The sequence below is a fragment of the Esox lucius genome, chromosome 20 (assembly GCF_011004845.1).
Source record: "Esox lucius isolate fEsoLuc1 chromosome 20, fEsoLuc1.pri, whole genome shotgun sequence".
Taxonomy (NCBI): Eukaryota; Metazoa; Chordata; class Actinopteri; order Esociformes; family Esocidae; genus Esox; species Esox lucius.
In genome coordinates this window covers 28,013,839-28,029,555 of record NC_047588.1, presented here as the reverse complement: position 1 = coordinate 28,029,555, position 15,717 = coordinate 28,013,839, and the positions used below count along the sequence as shown (strand labels likewise).

Sequence of the window (15,717 nt, the reverse complement as noted above, 5' to 3'; positions counted from 1 at the left end):
GTTGCGCCAGTCGCGCAACACAGAAAGGTTGTTTGAGAGCGTGAAATCTGCGGTGATACTTTGATCTCTGCAGTCAATGGATGGGGTAAGCATGTCTCCTTTCAAGTGTCACTCAGACGATCCAGATACATTAACTAGCTAAGTTAGTCGTTACTCTTGAAAGGTTTGCGCAAGTAAGGCGCTTCTCCGTAATCTCGTCGATTCGAATGTCCTCAGGTCAAGTCATTTCAGTTGAATAAGAAAAGGTAACTAACTGCTGTTGACTGAAAGTAAGTAAATCACAAGCTAGTTAGAAATAGTTTTATTTGTTATATGTGAACGGGCTTTTTGGGGTGTCTGGTTTGCTATATAACCACTGAGCTAAAAGCAAGGTGTCAGTGACTTGCAAACATCTCGTTTTATGGTACCAATTTTGCCTTTCCTGAAAACCGATGAAGAAAGGTTTTTGTGCTGAGGCATTGATGTACTGATATTAAATTTATTTCGAATAGTGCTTTCTCGAATGTTGTATTTATTAAATTGCTGTGAATATATATTATAGACGTTATAAATTACTGGGCTATCCTTCGGACACCGTGAGTAATGAGACGGTTTTCATTCACGATTCGTAGAAATACGTTGCTTATAATGTCCTTATCCGGTTGTAAGTGGTGTTAAAATAATGAGTTTTGTACATATCAAGGAAGGTGGCTCCTCGGCCATTTTAGCAGACGCACATCTGACACTTTTTATCGGCATCTTTGCAAGAACTAGTTTCATCTATCGCGTCACTAATCTGAGAGTCGACTCGAGTGGGGAGGAATGGATAATTAACGCAAAGCTATCTATTTTTGCTGTTCGACTTTTGAACGAACATTTTAAACTTGTCTACTGAAGTTGGGACTTAAGTTTGTTCAGAATTGTCACGTTTTTATCGAAGTGATTAAAATATTTTTTTAATATATCATTTTAGTTATCTCTGACTTTGCTCCCCGCTCAGAAAACCGATACAACTGTCCTTTATGCAGCTTTGCAAACGTTTTATTAAAATAAATACCTTGGACACTTAATGAGTATGCAGTTCCGCTACGCAGCTGTGCTATATACTCTCTTAACTCAGTAGATTTTAAAACCCTAACTCAGTATATTTTAAATTATTCTGTAGACCTGAATTTATTTACCGAATCTTCACTCTTCATGTGTGTTTAGTTTGTTTTGCCAGTCATCAGCGCGTCACCAACAAAAAAAGATCCATTCACATCCAGGATAACAATTATCTTTGGCTGTTTTTCCATGGCTCACTATGTATCAGCTGTATGGAGTTCAAAAGTCACATTTCTATACTGCAGTGCAAAGCAAACTGTCAGGTTGAGAATGTGAATGACACTTGTACTGTTTTTGTCTTACATGTAAGTAACACCATCATGAAGGTCAGAAGGCTGCAAAATGTAAAACCTTTGGCTGTGGGGATGGCCCAATAATACCCTTGTTAAGTAATTAAACATCTTTCCTTCTCAGATGATGGAAGATTTCTCTGGCCTGGCGCTGCCGCCTCTCTTTGGCGGCCACATATTGGAAGCAGAACTAGAGCCAGGCGGAGTGGAGCTGGGCCCAGATGAGGTAAGCAAAGGGTTCTGATATCAGTTCAGAGAGTCAGTAAATTGGAATATGGGTGTGTGCTATATGACAATGCTTTTATAATTTGGAGGAACTTGGCCCTGGTAGTACTGAGCTGCTTGAGGACAGATGCCAAGTGTCGGGAGCAGGGCCAGAACAAGAGGAAGAGGAGAAGAGAGAACTGGAGAAAAAGAAGTACCTGGCTCTGAGCAAGAGGTGTAAGGAAATTGAACAGGTGAGTGACTGAAGAACACTGATTGTGTGTGTGGGATTGTAAGTCGTTTTTTTTATTTTTTTATTGTGCCTTCAAATAGTGCTCTCTCTTTGAAGACAAGTGGACATGTAATTTGCATTGGTAAAGCCAGAGCTCACTTATACATCATAGAGAAATGCATGGTTTATAAATCCTTTCACTTCTCTCTATAGGTGAATGAAAAGATTGTTGGTCGCCTTCAACAAGTACAAAGACTAACACGTCGTATGAAGAAGGAAAGGAGGTAAAATAAAAAAGGACTTTCATAGATTGCCTTTACATGGCAGTGTATTTGCAGGCAATAACGTTTGTCAATTCACAATAGTATCTTCCTATTTAATGTACACAATAGTCCCTTGCAATATGGTTTTGGAAACCTAAGGAACATATATTAACAATAATTAATAAAATTAAAATACTACACACTTGTTAAGCCACCTTTGTGGTACCTTTGCTAACGGTAGATAGTCGCAACCTCCTGTGCGAATTATCTTTCTAGTGTTCTTAATCATTTGCAGTTAGCTGTGTCGTTGTGTTCAAATCCTTTTTATGAATTTGCCCAGGGATCCAACAGAGGGCAGAGCGTTTTGGGGGTTAGTGATCTAATATGGTTGCCTTGTTTTTCACCCTCTCACGGTGGCTTGGGCGCCTATGGATTCAGTGGCATTAGTTGGCCGGAGAACAGGTTCCTTCCCGGGGTGTGAGGATTCAGGTGGAGATTACTGATTAAGCAAGCTGTGTGATAAACAGAATGGTGATTCATATCTTGACCACAACTGTCCTGTGGCTGCTGGAGGTGCAGCCATGACGTATTGTGACCTAAACACAAATTAGAAATCATGAAATTGGGGGGAAATATGGGGGTGAAAGTAGAAAAAAGGGGAAAACGTGTATTTTTCATGGAATGATTAGAGGCATAGGTTTTAAAAATCTTTTGCAAGCAATAAATAGTATCAGGATTGTAGTCCATCTGTAAGAAGTCTGGGTATAGCCAAGTGCGGAAAACTCTATGTAGAAGGGAGTAGGGTTTTTGAGAGCAAATCTACTGGTTAGTTTAACTCCAAAAGCATCAGCAACTTCACTTTCCTCTGGTAGATTCCTAATGAAAACCCTTGATGCCCATGGAGATGACTACAGGAATGCACAGCTCACCATATTGCTTGAGGTAGGAATAACATTTTCAAACCATAGAAAATTTGTTTACTCAAAAAACAGAATAGTTTTATGTTGAAGATGTGATAACCAATTGGAAATAGCTAGGCTTTCAAATGTTTCTGAAACGACCCTGTTTTTTCTGACTTAGGACTAAACGCAACACAGTTCTTGTTTCAGGAAGAGTCTAGTGTCCATTTAGACATCGGTCTTGGAGCTGAAGATGATGGGCTGAACAGCCATCCTAGCTTATCCCCCTCAGTTCCACTCCAATCCACAGTTGGTCCCAAGAAAAAGAGGCATAGAGTTCCAAAACAGGAGAGAGATAAAGACACACAGGTGGGTGAGAAAAACCTTGAGTGTGGAATGAATGAATGAATGCATGCATCCATCCAAATCAAATTCATGAACCAATATTAGTGGTAAATGTGCACACTATTGTGTGCAGGGAACTGTAAAGGTATTTCCTTTACTCTGACAAGCATTGCATATTCAATTCTGTCAATATGGACTATAATCCATATGACAAATCTCTGTTTTCCTAAAATTATGTTGTTAACACACAATCTTTGATTTCCACAGAATGAATCAGACATCTCCATGTTGGCTGAGGCACAGTTCAGTGGCTTTCCCAGTCCAACTTCTTTGTCTCACTGACCAGGGGAAGGGCCTGCAATAGTGGGAGGAGGAATGAAGCCAATCTCTTTTACTTGGACTCACACAGCCTGGGCACTTTGGGACTTTCTTGAAAGTCATATCAGGCTTGAGACATTATGTGATGAAGTTGCTCTTGATCAAAGGTTTTACTACACAGATTCATTCTGCTGAACCTTGCAGAATGTATATTAAATATTAAGTGGTTATGATTATCATGTATGTGCTTTGGTAATCCACACAATCTGCTCCAGTAAATAGTGGAAGGTCTGGTCCTTTTTGCTAAATTACAGTAACCATACTCTTAGGGCCAATTTTGAAGACTCTGATTAAGACTAGTCTAGGACCAAGAAAAATCAAGTTTAATAGAAAACTCCATTGAGCTTGTTGTTTTCGTCCTAGTCTAGACTTAATATCTGCTAAACTGGCCCATAGTGATGTAGTTAACCTGTTATTTATGTTACTTTTTATGACTTTTTCAGCGTTATGTTGACGAAATGTTTAGTACGACAAAATATTTTATTAAAAACTACTGGATTTGTACCTATTGACCCATCGATCATATTCGAAACCATCACAAGAAAGTTTTCTTGCGGATGCTGACGATTGACGCTGGAGAGTGTTGTCCAATCATAGCTTGTAGGTAGGGTTTAGGGCGGAATCAACATTTTGTGGGTGGGAATTTTTTTTAGCTACCGTCCATCTTTAGAGTACAGCCAGGTTAACGAAAAGAAAACAAAATTAGGAAGTAAAGAAGACTGGGAAATTAGTCTTGGTTCTAATTGAAAGAGACAAACGAAAAACCCAACCCCTAGGTAAATGTCTAAAACAAATGTGAATTTAGCTGGTTGGGTTGACCCAGTTTCCCAAATGTTGCTGAATTACTAGCTAGCTTAACTGCTAGCTAGCTAACTAGCATTGTGATTATTGAAGCTAGCTAGTTACATACTGTACATTTGTTAGTATTAAAACAATGCCTAACATAACGTCAACTGCTGGTCCAAAATATAATCGATAACTGAAGTTGTTCATTTAATGTGTTCAGTAGCATTTACACTGAAGTAAGCTAGCGAAACCAGCAGGTGACTTGGTTACGTTAACGTTAGCTATTTAGCAATTAATATAGTACTGTACTGCTTGCCTGATAGCTGGAAAATGTTGCTGACATTTACAGCTGTGGTTTATATCTGCATAACGTTTGATTAAAAATAGTTATGTACGCTAAATATAAGCAGCATGTTTATTATGTACTAAGCCACGGTACGGGTCCATTTCGCTGCAAGTCTTTGTTTTGTCTGTAGTTGATGCTATGTATGAAGCTATCAAGGGACTTCGTAACAATTTCAACCAGACACCGAAATGTGCATTGTTTTTAATCTGCTGTCTCACTCAATGACAGACGGTATGAAGACATTGTCGTAGTGAAGCCATGGCTGACAAAAGAAAACTTCAAGGTAACTGTCCCGTATCGCAATGATGCATTTTGTACAAAGGACTACACTGACCTCTACTCCAGCTCTATATTTTGGATTAATCCATAAGTGTTTATGTAGTGTTTGTAAATTGAATTAGATTTCCAATCATTTAAGATTACCTATTTCTTTCCCCAGGTGAAATAGACAGATGTTTAAAAAAGGTAGCTGAAGGTGTAGAACAGTTTGAAGACATATGGCAAAAGGTGAGGACTCCATATCAATGCTATGCATTGCATATTAAACTGAGCATGAAACAGTGCAAAATAAACATCCCTGTCACTGTTTAACAGCTTCACAATGCAGCCAATGCCAACCAGAAGGAAAAATATGAGGCAGACCTTAAAAAAGAGATTAAGAAGTTACAGGTAAGACTACTTGCTAATATTTACCAATATGATGCTTTCTTATTATCCTATGTTGTCTGCTGTGCACTGATAAAGAGTATTTCCATTGTCATCTTCTCCTGCAGCGATTGAGGGATCAGATAAAAACATGGGTGGCATCAAACGAGATCAAAGACAAAAGGCAGCTAGTAGAGAATCGCAAGCTCATAGAGACGGTAATGCTTTCCAAGACTGTGTCCTTTGTTCAACAGTAATAAATCCCTCATATTGTGATCTCTACTAATCACTGCAGATGAAAAGGTTTTTTCAGTCCGTCATGCAGTCCTGTCTGAACTGACATTCACTCCTCAGCAAATGGAGCGGTTTAAGGTGGTAGAGCGGGAGACAAAGACGAAGGCCTACTCTAAAGAAGGCCTGGGGCTCGCCCAGAAAGTGGACCCCGCTCAGAGGGAAAAGGAAGAGATGGGAAACTGGCTAACGGTAACGACCCATGAGCTGTTATTAATTTGACTAATGCATGATGGTCTTGTGTCCCCAACACTGGCTCTGGTTTATTTTATGGGTGGTGATATGTGATCCTTTTTCGCTAGCTATGTCCCATTTCCCCCTCAGAATACAATAGACACACTCAACATGCAGGTGGACCAGTTTGAGAGTGAGGTGGAATCGCTCTCTATTCAAACCAGAAAAAAGAAAGGCGACAAAGAGGTCAGTCTCCTTCCCTGTCATTCCTTGTTCACAAACTATTGCTATTGTGGAGTTTACTAATATTGAATTATTTATTTTGTTTGGTATTTTGCTCCTAGCCACTATTCAAAGGTCAGTTTTGCAAAATAATTTGGGGAGGAAGAGTTTCTGTGGTTAAGAATGACTACTGGCAATTTAAAAGTCACCCGAACAGTTTATAACCACTTGTGCCTGTTTGTCTGGCTGTCTCGTAGAAGCAGGATCGCATTGAGGAGCTGAAGAGGTTTATAGAAAGGCATAGGTACCACATTCGCATGCTGGAGACGATCCTACGCATGCTGGACAACGACTCGGTGCAGGTGGACTCCATCCAGAAAATCAAAGATGACGTGGAGTACTACATTGAGTCATCCCAGGATCCGGACTTTGAAGAGAACGAGTTCCTTTACGACGACCTGGATCTGGAGGACATCCGTGAGTCCATGGACAGCCAGGAGCTCGATGACGAGTCCTGGGATGCTCATGATGATGATGCTCATGCTATCAGCTGTGGGTCTGGATGAATGGTCTCATGAACGTCTGTTGAGTTTGGATGGCTGTTCTCTAATCAGCATGTTAGCGCTGTAGGCTGTCAGTTTAGAAGACAGCCAGGGGGAGCTTGATCTGTCCTGTTTCTGTGGGTCTGGATGATGACGTGTGTTTAACATATTTTATTTCCCATGAGAACTTCCTTTGAAATAAACCGGTAGCCTTTTCTCCATCATCCATGTATGTCTCTCTCTCTCTGTTTTTCCTCCCTCCCCAGCTGCTGTGCTTGTTGCCACCTCCCCGACAGGTCAGGGCAACATAGAAGACGAAATGTTCCTCCACTCGAGCAGCACTCCCACCTCCACCACCTCCTCTTCTCCCATCCCTCCGTCGCCGGCCACCGGCACAGCTGTAAGCACATCTGCGTTCACTGCTAGTTTTGTTTATGCAGAAACATCTGCCTGATGGGTGGTTCTGTATAAGAGGGAGGTCATGGTTGTTTTTAATCAGTCGTGATTTAACCAGAATAAGACCCAAGAGCTTCATCACTGTTTATGTTCTATTATAACGTGTGTCATTGGTAGCTGAATAAACCATGGCAACGTTTCCTTTGTAGTAGTGGGATGACACAAACTGTGACTCCATGTTTGCTTGAATATCGTGGTTATTTTACCAATATATGCCTGTCAAGGCGTATCCACTTTAATTTAGTTGAATAATTAATTTTAGAGAAAAATGCGATAACACCATGCCTACTGAATCAATTGTCTTTCAACATTCATATTTTACAGACAGATCTGGTTTACATCATGACAAATGTGGATAATTAGTGTGTTTTAATACCTACAAATCTGTCATGAACACAAACGCATTCACTGATTTGCCTTTTGTTTCTGCTTGTGTTTACAGGAAAACTCTGAGGACGATAAAAAGAGGGGACGGTCGACAGACAGTGAAATAAGTCAGGTGAGAATCAGAGCTAGTACATCAATATCATGACACATTTGTTTTCCTGTTATTATTTCCAATAATATCTTAAATGACAGTGAAAAAAGGTATTCAAATGTACCGACTAACAAGAAACCAGGCAAGCCTAGTTCAGCCGGACCGCAATAGAAAGTATAGCCCTCTTGAGTTTCGAACCCAGGTCGCCTACGTGAAAGGCTGTGTTGCTAACCACCACACCACAGAGCTTTACACTCAACGGGTGTCAGTATAGCGTAATTGTCCCTTTGTGAATGATATTGATACAGTTAAACTGACTAATGTTTCTTACTAAGTTTACCTCCACAACAAATAGCGTCTATGAACTAGTAACCTTTGCCACTGGCTGTTTGAACAATTTATTAGCCAGTAATAGGCTTTACTAACTTACTGGAATAGTCATAGGAATTGAGCAATTGCTAGTGAGTCTGCTAAAGCTATTTCATTTCATGGCATAAGAACATATTTCTTTCTTTCATGACATAACAATGTACTTCTTTCATTCGTGTATGACATTGATAGAATAACTATCAAGAGAGGTGACGATAACTAACTTTTTCATTAAGTGAAATAAAATGTTGTTCACAATAGATTTTAACTTGAGCCTTCCACGGCATTACGCATTTCACCAGTCGCTTAACACTATTGAGCATTGTGTTAAACTGACTAACGTTTCTTATGAAATTTAACTCCCCCAGAAATAGCATTTATGAGCCATTCAGCTTATTAGCCAGTAATAGGCTTACTGGTATCTACTAACTTGTAAGGGTTAACCGGTCCCTTTCATGGCTCACCATGCTTCTCTTTAACCAGACAAATCAGTTTCTCTAAGGCTGTGAAAGCTTTTTATTCTGCCAGTTTGTCTTGAACTGACGCTGTTTCCTTTTCAGTCTCCTGTGAAGAACGGCACCCCCTCCCTGTTGTCGTCCTTCTCCTCGTCCACCACCTCCGGGTCGTCGTCGTCCTCTTCCATCGTCTCCATGGCCAACGTTGTGGGAGGCGCCCCTGTTGCTGCCGCCAACAACAGTCTGGTTGGGAGCTTCAGCAGTGCGGTGCAGCAGCATCAGCATCCACCTCCTCAGCAGCCGGTCCAGCAGCCACAGCAACAACCACAGCAGAGCCAAACCAAACCCTCCCTACCCTCCAGCAGCACCCCGAGTCCCCCCAGCCACCCCCTCCTCTCCGCCCCCTCTGTCCCCACGCCCGTCACGCCCAGTTCAACTGCCCCCAACTCCCTGCCCCAGGCCTCGTCGGGGCACACCTCCAGCTTAGGGCTTGGGTTGGGCCTTGGTCTAGGTAAGGTCGGCATGATGGGCACCAGCTGTGCCAATTCTATGTCTGGTCTGGGCCTGGCTGGCATGTCAGCGCCCCTAAACACCATGGCGAGCCTCATCTCTGGGTCCACCTCGGCCCCCTATGCCCAGGCAGCTGCGTTGGGTGGCCTGGGCCTGAACAACACCACCCAGTCCAGTGTCCCAGTGGAGAACCCCTCCACCCCTACATCTGGCTCTAGTGGCGCCACCACCAACGGGGCTGGGACGGGCCTGGGCCTCCTGGGGTCCAGCCCGCCACATTGCCCCCTAACCGGGGGCATGCTAGGCCTGGGGCCTGGGCAGAGCATGGCCCCAGGACCTCAGGTCCCAGTCAGCCCGGTCAGCGCGGTCCCTGGAGGGTCGGTTGGAATGATGGGAGGAAACGGAGGAAGCATGGGGCTAATCGGTGGAGGAGTTGGGAATGCTGGCCCTACCAGACCGCCTAGTGGACTCAAGCAGAATGGAAGCACTAGTATGTTCATAGTCTGTCTTGTTTTGTTTTAATGCACCTGTTCTGGATTTGGGACCGATCTTCGGTAGTTATATTGTCCTCGTTTTTCCCTCCAGGTTACAGTGCCGTGGTGGCAGAGAGCACAGTAGAGTCTGCCATCAACACACCCAGCCAATCACACAGCAGCCAGCCTTCATCGATGACCTCCTCTGCTAGTCAGCCGTATGTGTCGTCAGATTCATCCTACACCACAGTCATTTGTTAAGTGGATTTTTAGAGAATGATACATTTCTTTCTTTCAGTATGGACAATGGTCCCAGCCTCATCAGCTCCATAACGTTGCCCCCCAGTTCTCCGTCGCCTTCGTTTTCAGACAGTAACCCTGGTGATGGGAGCCTCCTCAACGGTCCTCACTCCTACACACAGGCCTCCGAAGGCCTCAAGGTGAGGGAGGCGGAGGGGACGAACAGACAGTGGTGTGAGGCTGAGAGATGAAGACTTGATATTCTTAAATGGCCTCCCCTCCTACCCGGTTCCCTTAGGTTTTGGGAGCCCAGCACAGGGACGGAGGCAGTTGGCCATTTAACAGTATAAGAACACGTTTGTTGATCACTAGAACCTCCACGGCTGCCATTTTGACCCGACTGTGGTTGAGTGAAATACAACTCTGAAACAAACGGTTCGTTTCGAAAGTAAAACAAATCTAAAAGCTTCATCAGCTTAAAAATAAACTCACAAAACGTCTTTCTCCCCAAGTCAGGTTACATCACAACATCCCCACACCATGACACCAACTATGTTAATGTTAGCTATTCAGAGGCTTACAAATAGGCAGAGGAATATGATAAATGACTTTGTTTTTAATTAGTTAGTTGAAATTGTAATAGCAGTATGGTAGCATTGTAATAACGTTAGAATAACCTGTAGAGACTGCCCTCTATCCCCAGCTTCCTACAGACATCCGTCAGATACTGATGGAGACCAGAGTGACGGCGCAGGCCGCAGAGCCGCCAGGGGCCATGGCAACAGCCACTAACACACGAAAAAGAAAGCAGTGTCAGGTAGAGACCCACATACACACAGAAATAACATATCCATACTGAACATACACATTCATACTGACCAACATCGGGAAGAGAAACCTGTGGCACATACAGATATACATTTTACAAACATAATCTCTGACATGGACACACAATAGAAAGAGGTGTGAGGTAGTTGGATTACAGTCCTATGCCGAATAGCCCAACGTGTTACAGGGAAATGGACATCACCACGCGGCTGGATTCGTTGCCCCACCACACACCAGTGACATGTATTTTTCAAGTCTGAGTACCAGATTGATGAGAGCGTAAAAGATTTGTTGGTAGTGTTTTTGAATTGGCACGGATTAGGATGGTGACGGCCAGGTGTGTATGGTTAGTGCTGTCACTTTGGTTGGCCATGGGGGTTCTAGCTGCTACCATGACTGTGCTGTTCCGGAACATTCAGGGGATGGATGGGAGAACGCTACCAAGCTTGTACTAGGACCCTATGCTGGAAGAACTTCTGGAGGATTTATTCACTGTAATTAACTGTTGTTTCTTTTCTCTGCCGTCCAAACTCTCTCCCTCTCCCCACTCTGTCTGCTCCATTCTTTGACCCCCACCTGCTTCTCTCCCCTCTCTCCCCCCTTTCAGGCCCCAGAGCCTCTAAGTTCTCTGAAGGCGATGGCTGAGAGAGCTGCTCTAGGATCAGGACTGGATGGTGAGATCCCCAACCTGCATCTTACAGACAGAGGTCAGAATCTTCTAATGTGTTTCTGAAGGTATACTTTCTGGTGTTGTTGTGAGTTGATGGATATGGGAAGTGGTGAAAATGGTGGGGGGGTTTTACTAAAAGAGCAGAGGGCTGCATTGAAACATTCTGCAGCAGTACCTGTGTAGCACAGACATCAGCTGGACCACCCAAATCCACTTAAGTACCCTTGACCGACTCGACTCAGGATCAAAACAGTTTGGTTATTTGTTTGAAGTGCTGGCTATAATCAACCCAACTCATCCACTGAGCCTCTGCTTAGCCTACTCAAAAACTCTAAGCTTTTCCGGACACACAATTAGCCTACTCTCAGGGTGCTGTTTAATGTATACTCAAGACCAGACCTATGGGCTTCTATGGTTGAAGGACAGTGCTATGTTTTTCACCCACACCGAAGTCTAGCTAGAAGGCCTTCCAGCGAGGGCCGTTCAGAGTCTAGGACCGGTTACGGGCCTAGCAATCACATGCTTTGTTGAAGTAAATCATATTTTAGTGGGGGTCCTACACGCTCAGGGTCTGCCCTAAATAAATGAAATTAGACACCATTTCTTTTTGAGTGTAAACAGCTCAAGCGCCTTGTCATGTGGGTAACATCTAGCAGTCTTAACCATGGAGGTGGGAAGGCAGGCAGGTGTCCTCAGGGACCCAGTGGGTGTGAAGGCCTGGGATGTAGTGCACATCATCAGACTTAGGACGGGATGTTCAGGGAGTCCTATTGTTTCTCCAGTAGTGTTTTCAGGACTACAAAAAAAACAATAGCTCTGGAAATACTTTTCAAGGGGTAACACAAACCTTTTAATGCTTTAATAAAAGCACATGCGTGTTGCTGTGGAGATGATTTCCAAATGTCCGTGTTGATGAGCCACGCACTCACTGTCTCTACTCAGACATCTTCTCCAGTTCCTCGGCGGCTCCCGGCCCCCCCGCGCCCCCCCAGCCCTCCCTGTCGGAGGTGAGCATCCCCCCATCCTTGGGGGTGTGTCCCCTGGGCCCCACGCCCCTTTCTAAGGACCAGGTATACCAGCAGGCCATGCAAGAGTCGGCCTGGACACACATGCCACATCCATCAGACTCTGAGAGGATCAGGTAACAGCACACCTTCTGCCTGAGTGCTGGCTAGCAGACACTGAATCGTTTAAAAGACTCTTGGCCTATTTCTAGTCAACATCAGTTGGACTAGTAGAAGTTGATTACGGATTAGATTAGATTCAGCTAGTATTCTACTACAGATTCTACTAGTATTTGTTTCATAGTGACTAGTAACATTGGGCCACTGACAAGCGAAATCTAGAGTAGGGTCTATTCAATATAAACTCAATGTGTATGTGCATGAAGCCGGGAGCGTTACCAGTCCATAATGGCACTGTACATTGCATCCATTTTTTATTTAAGTAGCAAAATGTGAGGACTGTAAAGGGTGTGTAGACATTCACTAGCGACTGTATTAACATGCACATCGGTCTCTCTCCTGGAGGCAATACCTGATGAGGAATCCATGCCCCACCCTGCCCTTCCACCATCAGATGCCCCCGCACCACTCAGACTCTATAGAGTTCTACCAGAGGCTGTCCACAGAGACTCTGTTCTTCATCTTCTACTACCTGGAGGTAGAACACACCAGCCCTCATCATTCCTGTCCACTCTTTTCATCCTTGAGGTCCCACTCTCTCACTGTTGACTGTTCTGATCTCTGTCTATTCTTATCTCTCTTATGTTTCTCTGTTACTATCTCTGTCTAATATCTCTCTGTTCCTATCTCTGTCTAATATCTCTCTGTTCTTATCTCTGTCTAATATCTCTCTGTTCCTATCTCTGTCTAATATCTCTCTGTTCCTATCTCTGTCTAATATCTCTCTGTTCCTATCTCTGTCTAATATCTCTCTGTTCCTATCTCTGTCTAATATCTCTCTGTTCCTATCTCTGTCTAATATCTCTCTGTTCCTATCTCTGTCTAATATCTCTCTGTCCTTATCTCTGTCTAATATCTCTCTGTTCCTATCTCTGTCTAATATCTCTCTGTTCCTATCTCTGTCTAATATCTCTCTGTTCCTATCTCTGTCTAATATCTCTCTGTTCCTATCTCTGTCTAATATCTCTCTGTTCCTATCTCTGTCTAATATCTCTCTGTTCCTATCTCTGTCTAATATCTCTCTGTTCCTATCTCTGTCTAATATCTCTCTGTTCCTATCTCTGTCTAATATCTCTCTGTTCCTATCTCTGTCTAATATCTCTCTGTTCCTATCTCTGTCTAATATCTCTCTGTTCCCATCTCTGTCTAATATCTCTCTGTTCCCATCTCTGTCTAATATCTCTCTGTTCCCATCTCTGTCTAATATCTCTCTGTTCCCATCTCTGTCTAATATCTCTCTGTTCCCATCTCTGTCTAATATCTCTCTGTTCCCATCTCTGTCTAATATCTCTCTGTTCCCATCTCTGTCTAATATCTCTGTCCTTATCTCTGTCTAATATCTCTGTCCTTATCTCTGTCCTTATCTCTGTCCTTATCTCTGTGTCTAATATCTCTGTGTCTAATATCTCTGTGTCTAATATCTCTGTCCTTATCTCTCTGTCCTTATCTCTCTGTCCTTATCTCTCTGTCCTTATCTCTCTGTCCTTATCTCTCTGTCTAATGTCTCTCTGTCTAATGTCTCTCTGTCTAATGTCTCTCTGTCTAATGTCTCTCTGTCTAATGTCTCTCTGTCTAATGTCTCTCTGTCTAATGTCTCTCTGTCTAATGTCTCTGTCTTCCTATTTCCATCTTATGTCTCTTTGTTCTTATCTCAGGGCACTAAAGCTCAGTACCTGTCAGCAAAGGCACTTAAGAAGCAGTCTTGGAGGTTCCACACCAAGTACATGATGTGGTTCCAGAGGCATGAAGAACCCAAGACCATCACTGATGAGTTTGAACAGGTACACAACCATCATTAACACCACGCCGGATGTTCTGATGTTAGGCCTGGATCCACTGTGGCTCCGTGTGTAACAGTGATATATCCGTACAGAGTACCCCACGGTTCCACAATTGAAAGGCGAGTGGTTGATTAACACGGTCCTCCTCCTTCAGGGCACTTACATCTACTTTGACTATGAGAAGTGGGGCCAGAGAAAGAAGGAGGGGTTCACCTTTGAGTACAGGTACCTGGAGGACCGAGACCTGCAGTGACTGATGGGTGAAGGAGGACCAGGAGAGACGTGTGCTGCTGTTGACATTCCCAGATGAACTCCATGCTGTGGATAGAGATCGTGATGTGTAGTAGAACCCTGCTCCTAAGACGGAGGGTGGCGTCTGTATAGGTTGCGTCTCAAATGGCACCCCGTATAGTCTGCCACTTCTGCCCAGAGCCCTCGTAGTGCACTGCAGTATGTGGGGAGTAGTACACTTCTGTGTAGCCGGGGCTCTGGGCAGCAGTAGTGTACTATGGGGGTAGTAGGGTGTCATTAGAGGTCTGTTCCTGTCTGTGTGAGCACTCAGTATGTGGCATTACATTAGGAAGCTCCCCATGCATGTTCCCCCTGTTGTTTTTTTTTTTTCTTCTTCTGTTTGAACATAAGTGACACTGTACCCCCACCTCCAACTGGATTAGAGACACCTTGGACTTAAAAACAGGAAACAAACATTGTATTTTGTTATAAAAGTGGAATGCCCATCTTGAATTTACTGCAATTCGAATGGAGAGGTACAATGGTCTATTTAGACAGCAGACGGACCTCCTTTAAGATGCTATGATGCTTGTTGAATAAGATCACTATTAGGGATAGTGAGTGATTATCAATAGTTGTATTGATATTGTACTGGTCAACAAAATGCTCTGATTGAGAATGACCACGGCCTCTTCCCTTTGATGAGGATAGAGAGGCCTCAATGGACATTGGATTAAATTGCTATGCAATTGAACTGGTCTCTGCCTCCCTCTCTTTACAAAATAATATTTAAAATACAAGTTTGACTTTACAAGGAAATGTGTTGTGATTGGGGCATTATGTTTTCAGATGAAGGCAGGGATTCATTCAAAACTACCACAGCAGTGTTTACACGGTGTCTATATACATTTCATTCTGAACGGAATGTGTGTGTGGGTGGTTGGTAGTAGTTGGAGGTTTTTTATACAGTGTTTGGCTATCAGTTTATTTTACTCTTTGAAAAGAACACAGTGTAAATGCTGCAATGTGTGTTTGAATTGAGCCCTTAATAATAAAGGATTTGTATTGTAATCTGAAAGCAAGCATAGGGGTATTGATTTACTAAGTCTGTCTGTTAATGTTCATGGTTTCTATATCATGAAACACCAGCCACTACTGCCCTTCAAAGCCAAGAACTTCAACTGGAAGGATGAGAGCAGTAGAGAATGTTTTCTTTTGACCACATACACTTACACTGCACACACTTGTATCTTAACTGTTCTCAGCCTTGCATGTAGTTATGTTCTCAACCCTAAACTGTCATTTTAAAAATCAATTTTTTCAAAAAATAACTTATTTGGAC

General features: G+C 43.2%; 2 protein-coding genes across 14 annotated transcripts; both read left to right on the top strand.

Moving 5' to 3' along the window:
• Positions 1–9: 9 nt before the first annotated feature.
• On the top strand, positions 10–4,197 carry tfpt (TCF3 (E2A) fusion partner). Of its 8 annotated transcripts, none has more exons than XM_020040644.2 (7): positions 10–85; positions 1,498–1,599; positions 1,685–1,831; positions 2,023–2,093; positions 2,945–3,014; positions 3,170–3,340; positions 3,584–4,197. In XM_020040644.2, exons 1-7 carry the CDS (start codon positions 77–79, stop codon positions 3,656–3,658), a joined length of 645 nt encoding a protein of 214 aa, XP_019896203.2. In that variant the 5' UTR covers positions 10–76; the 3' UTR covers positions 3,659–4,197.
• Positions 4,198–4,323: 126 nt separating this feature from the next.
• cnot3a (CCR4-NOT transcription complex, subunit 3a) lies at positions 4,324–15,453 on the top strand. Of its 6 annotated transcripts, none has more exons than XM_020041206.3 (19): positions 4,324–4,470; positions 5,055–5,109; positions 5,266–5,333; positions 5,421–5,495; positions 5,600–5,689; positions 5,826–5,954; positions 6,087–6,182; positions 6,422–6,710; positions 6,967–7,100; positions 7,599–7,655; positions 8,564–9,458; positions 9,554–9,659; positions 9,740–9,881; positions 10,385–10,498; positions 11,117–11,216; positions 12,122–12,320; positions 12,709–12,841; positions 14,019–14,144; positions 14,299–15,453. In XM_020041206.3, the coding sequence occupies exons 2-19, from the start codon at positions 5,085–5,087 to the stop codon at positions 14,395–14,397; spliced, it is 2,877 nt and encodes a 958-aa protein (XP_019896765.2). In that variant the 5' UTR covers positions 4,324–4,470; positions 5,055–5,084; the 3' UTR covers positions 14,398–15,453. The 6 variants fall into 6 exon arrangements, with proteins under 6 accessions (XP_019896765.2, XP_019896767.2, XP_019896766.2 ...); XM_020041208.3 differs by having other exon boundaries at positions 6,416–6,635; XM_020041207.3 differs by having other exon boundaries at positions 6,416–6,710; positions 11,117–11,183.
• The last annotated feature ends 264 nt before the right edge of the window (positions 15,454–15,717 follow it).

Bases quoted from the DNA above. Each gene is read 5' to 3' on its own strand.
- tfpt (XM_020040640.2), top strand. From the start codon at position 1,296: ATGGAGTTCAAAAGTCACATTTCTATACTGCAGTGCAAAGCAAACTGT. The intron at 2,094-2,944 runs GTAAAATAAAAA...TTCCTCTGGTAG, and splicing joins CGTATGAAGAAGGAAAGGAG to ATTCCTAATGAAAACCCTTG. The intron at 3,015-3,169 runs GTAGGAATAACA...AACGCAACACAG, and splicing joins AGCTCACCATATTGCTTGAG to TTCTTGTTTCAGGAAGAGTC.
- cnot3a (XM_020041205.3), top strand. From the start codon at position 5,085: ATGGCTGACAAAAGAAAACTTCAAG. The intron at 5,334-5,420 runs GTGAGGACTCCA...ACTGTTTAACAG, and splicing joins TTGAAGACATATGGCAAAAG to CTTCACAATGCAGCCAATGC. The intron at 9,459-9,553 runs GTATGTTCATAG...TTTTCCCTCCAG, and splicing joins CAAGCAGAATGGAAGCACTA to GTTACAGTGCCGTGGTGGCA.